This window comes from Formica exsecta, unplaced genomic scaffold (assembly GCF_003651465.1).
Source record: "Formica exsecta isolate Colony F162 unplaced genomic scaffold, ASM365146v1 scaffold28, whole genome shotgun sequence".
In the NCBI taxonomy this organism is placed as follows: Eukaryota; Metazoa; Arthropoda; class Insecta; order Hymenoptera; family Formicidae; genus Formica; species Formica exsecta.
This window is the reverse complement of record NW_021850063.1, coordinates 430,312-435,435: the sequence shown is the minus strand read 5'-3', so window position 1 is coordinate 435,435 and position 5,124 is coordinate 430,312. Positions and strand designations below refer to the sequence as shown.

The 5,124-nt window shown below is 37.6% G+C and overlaps 1 protein-coding gene across 1 annotated transcript in view; it reads right to left on the bottom strand.

Annotated features, from left to right (window-relative positions):
- Positions 1-2,116, bottom strand: part of LOC115237161 — a 35,793-nt gene extending 33,677 nt beyond the window's left edge. The window contains exon 1 of the mRNA XM_029810047.1: positions 2,070-2,116. Within this exon, the coding sequence (XP_029665907.1) occupies positions 2,070-2,116 (47 nt within the window). The remainder of the gene's footprint in view (positions 1-2,069) is intronic.
- Between the last annotated feature and the right edge of the window lie 3,008 nt (positions 2,117-5,124).

Here is a 5,124-nt window from a genome sequence, read left to right as displayed (position 1 = left end):
GGAAGAGCTTTCACAATTAAGCACTCCTAAATTATTCGGCTAATGCAACGTGACCGGGCGCACCAACGCAATTAATCACGCCTTAATTACGATTTGTACCGTGAATAAGCGCGTAATAATTCGCGACAGAAAGCTTCCCAGAAGGTCCTCAAGTTCTCGACGCCCGATCGCTTTCATCTGCGCTTCCGGTGATTCCGCTCCGGTCGCCTTTACCGCCTGCGGACGGACGCGCCCGGTCGTCTTTTTGCCGCCACCCTAGTAGTCTAAGTATAGCAACAAGTTCTTAAGTGCTTGCATCGAGCAACTGCGCACAAGCGCGTAAATTGAAAATTCGAAGGTGTAAAAATTTCGGGACAAGAAAAGATACAAGAAACACATTTAGAAGTTTTGATACACGCATAGATTTGCATGGACGAATCTGAAAAACTAGGCATAAAAGAATCGACAAAATTTTTCCGGAAGAGCTTTCACAATTAAGCACTCCTAAATTATTCGGCTAATGCAACGTGACCGGGCGCACCAACGCAATTAATCACGCTTTAATTACGATTTGTACCGTGAATAAGCGCGTAATAATTCGCGACAGAAAGCTTCCCAGAAGGTCCTCAAGTTCTCGACGCCCGATCGCTTTCATCTGCGCTTCCGGTGATTCCGCTCCGGTCGCCTTTACCGCCTGCGGACGGACGCGCCCGGTCGTCTTTTTGCCGCCACCCTAGTAGTCTAAGTATAGCAACAAGTTCTTAAGTGCTTGCATCGAGCAACTGCGCACAAGCGCGTAAATTGAAAATTCGAAGGTGTAAAAATTTTGGGACAAGAAAAGATACAAGAAACACATTTAGAAGTTTTGATACACGCATGGATTTACGAATCTGAAAAACTAGGCATAAAAGAATCGACAAAATTTTTCATTTTTAAGATATAATAAAGATAGAGAAAAATATATAAAATTAAAAGCTTATACAATACAAAACGCGTCTGAGTACTTCCTGTACAATTTTAAAAAACATTTCTTTTACGATTTTTTTGTAATTCTTCAGACACGTATAAGTGAGTCGTAAAAGAAACAAACGCAAAATTTTGCAAAACAAAACTATAAATCTTGACTATTGCTGGAATTTGTTGGAAGAAAGTTTTATCATTCTTATTGTATTTTAACAATTCCTATGCTATAATATAATTTACTACAACGATTCGCGCACCAATGTTTCAATGTTTGAAAATAATACCAAATTAATTATCATCTTTTTTAAAATATTTTATGCTTACACTGGGTACAAATATAGCAAAATATTGCGAAGGAAGCTACAAACCTTGACCCACATTACTATTATATATCTCGAAATTCGTGCGAAAGCATAAACGAAGAGAGTACAATCTGATGATTTTAATATGTCAAGTTATAAATAAAACTAATTGATTTATTTTTAAATATGAGAATGCGTTTGCAAAAGGATGATATAATTATTTTATATATTATTTATATCAAAATATTAAGTTTTTACATAGTTAAAATTAATTTATTTATAAGATTTTTGTCTAAAGCATAATGTAGTGATGATAGTATGTCTTAAAAATAACACGATTTTCGAAGAGACCAAACTTTAATAACTTTTCCAAACCATTTGCAGCCTCATTAGCGACACGCACAGCACGAAATATATCTTGACTGAAAAACACATCGATAATTATTATACTCTGTTACTCTGTCTTCATATTTTTATCCACATTTTCAAGCAGGCGTATTATGCAAAATTAATATTCTATTCATAGAATCACGTAATTATTCCGAACTATTAACGATCTCATCTATTTACTTTTCTTGTACGAAAATAAAATACGTATAAAAATGTAAAACTATAGTTTATATGAAAACAATAGAAATTGTACTATTCATGATACCATTTTTTAGACAATATGCAGAAACAACATATTATCTTCAGAGACATACTATTTTCAGATCTTGAAAAATTGTTATTTCCTGAATAATTGCAATCTTTGAATTTATTACTTAACAATGAATTTAGATATTAAAAATAAAAATAAAATATCTTATTAAAAATAGTACTTACCTAGCAGATATCGGTCTCACGCGCACGGCCACCTTGATATTCGCCATATTGCCATTCCGCAGACAACAACGAGTGGCGTCATCCAGCTGCCTGCATCTTGCTGATGATCTCCATCGACGAGGCGCGTTCGCACCAAGATGAAAGATCCTCGCCGACAATCGTCGAACGGAAATTGACAATAAGATATAAGCACGGAAACAATCACATGAAGCGATTCACATCTTCCTAGCTGGACCAATTGCCGCCACAGATTTGGCCACAGCGCGAGACGTGAGGGATCGAAGCGAATTGGTGCACTGACTGCACGTGTTGCACTGCCACGATGAAAATACCCTCGAGTCGCTCCCGAGACCATCTCGCTTCGTGGTTTTACCCCACCAGAAGTGAGTGAGTGAGCGAGCGAGTTGGTGAGTGAGTGTTGCGGCCTCATCGTGCCATTTCGTCCGGACGTTACCCGACTTATTGCCCCCGACGACACCAGCCCGGGGAAAAGAGAGCACCGCGAATCGCCGGTGAATTATGTGTACAAGACGTTTCATTAAAGGTCGGCCGATGGTGATACTCCGATTAGGATTTTGAATGAAGTGTTTGCTATACTGAGCTTGTTGTTTGTCGAAGAGATGAAGGATTTGTGAGCGCGAGAATTGAGAGATTTAAATGCTTGCTGGAGCTTAAGTATGTCAAGATTGAGAATCTATGTACTTGAGAGCTTAAAATTTCGTGAGTCTAAAAATAAAGGATTTTAAAGAACTCTAAGACTCTTCCATTAAGATACTAAGATCTATAAATAAAAATATAAAAATATAAAAATCTACAAATTGAAGAAATTAAAAAACAATTAAATTTTAGGATCCAAGTACGTGAGAGAACCTAAGCAAATTTAAGGATTCAAAAATTAAAAATTTTAAATATTTTATACCGATAAATATCCTAATCAGAAAATAAAAAACGCCTTGAAAACGGAGTTATCTCAAGAGCGCTCACCCTCAATTTCACTACTATGTTGCAAAATACAAACCGCGACTTACGGATCACCCTGTAATTTAACAGAATAAACTCTCGGTAGACAGACAAGGACAAATCGTCGCTGGTTGCGGTATCGTTGATTACACTACCGTATTGTACGACGAGGGCATGTCTCGGTGTTTAACGGAGTTACTGGGTTACCGTGTTGCACGAGGGTGGCGACCGCGCGCGCATGTGACTTAACGCGGGTCTTATCGGCGGAGAATTAATCAGAGGACGATTTGTCTGTGCATTTGCTCTGAAGAAAGGAACGTCTCGTATTTAATAGAGAACGCGTGTACAACCGGTGAAAAAGGTTCTTTCAAGATTCGGAGGGATTTCGCAACTTCCATTCCCCTCTTATCCGCGTATTCCATCTCACCGCGTATCTCGTAACTCGTGGCCTTCATCACGGGGTCCCCTTGAGGCGCTTCATCCGTCTTTTATGCGATCTTAAAAGTGCTCCACGACTTTGAGGCGAGACCCCCTTTGATCCCCCTGTGCATGATATTTTCGGACTAACGGATTGACTAGCATATTCTCTGTGAAGTAGAGTCCGCGCTGCATCGGCTCCAGTGCTACTGCTGATCCTTACTCTTCGTTCGTGGCCATCAAAACCATCGTGTAAAAGAAGGATTTGCTGAACACCTGCCAACAACGCAAACATTAATCGTTATTCAACGCAATATTTCAATCGTGTTTTAAATTTTCAAAGTGTTTTTTTTTTCTCTAATAGTTTTCATTGTATATATTATATATATTCTTTTCCTCGACTTCTCTCTTATCTTCCATTCCCCTCTTATCCGCGTATTCCATCTCACCGCGTATCTCGTAACTCGTGGCCTTCATCACGGGGTCCCCTTGAGGCGCTTCATCCGTCTTTTATGCGATCTTAAAAGTGCTCCACGACTTTGAGGCGAGACCCCCTTTGATCCCCCTGTGCATGATATTTTCGGACTAACGGATTGACTAGCATATTCTCTGTGAAGTAGAGTCCGCGCTGCATCGGCTCCAGTGCTACTGCTGATCCTTACTCTTCGTTCGTGGCCATCAAAACCATCGTGTAAAAGAAGGATTTGCTGAACACCTGCCAACAACGCAAACATTAATCGTTATTCAACGCAATATTTCAATCGTGTTTTAAATTTTCAAAGTGTTTTTTTTTTTCTCTAATAGTTTTCATTGTATATATTATATATATTCTTTTCCTCGACTTCTCTCTTATTTTGAAAAGCGATGTTGTAAAATAAACGAGAAGTGTAACTTGTTTCAATAGAAATCTAGTTTCTTATCGTGTTGTTTATATATAAAATAAAATGGATAATTAAACGTTAATTGTAAAGAAGTATTAATAACATAAATTATATAATTTTAAAAATGCTTAGTAAATATATATAATATTGTTTATAAAATCTATATGTTAGGAAATATATCTACATATGTCTTAGTATTGCTTATATATAAAAAAAATAATAATATAACTAAATCTGTGAGACAATTATAAAGTTATATATAATTTAAAGATTGTTTGGACACACATAATAATAGCTAATATCATTTAAGAGAAATTTTCGAAGGACATGCTGTATAATTTCGTGGCGGTGATCCTGGACGGCATCTTCGATCACATCATCACGATTTGCAAGCTTTTGCCGCCAATCCAGTTGTTACAGTAAACCGGTTCGCCCGCATTGCTCTGGTTCGTTACAAGCATTGGCCGTAAATTAATTACAGGCGATTGTGAGATCGACGGACTGTGCACTAATGAAGATACATGTGTCGGTGATTGGTCGATGCAATTATCGTACATCGAGCCTTTCAACGCTTGTTAAAACTCTTGCGTTCGATATACATTTGTCGGTATTATTCAATTCGTAAAGAGGATTATAGTAAATCTACGTCGAATGGCAACTTACCCAAGTACGTGAGAATATCTAGATTAACTCTTACAGGTCACACATATGGGTCATTTTGACCCTATATCGATATCTTAACAATAGAATATCCCGAAGGATCTTAATCAATAAAAAGAAAGGTTTAAAATTTATTT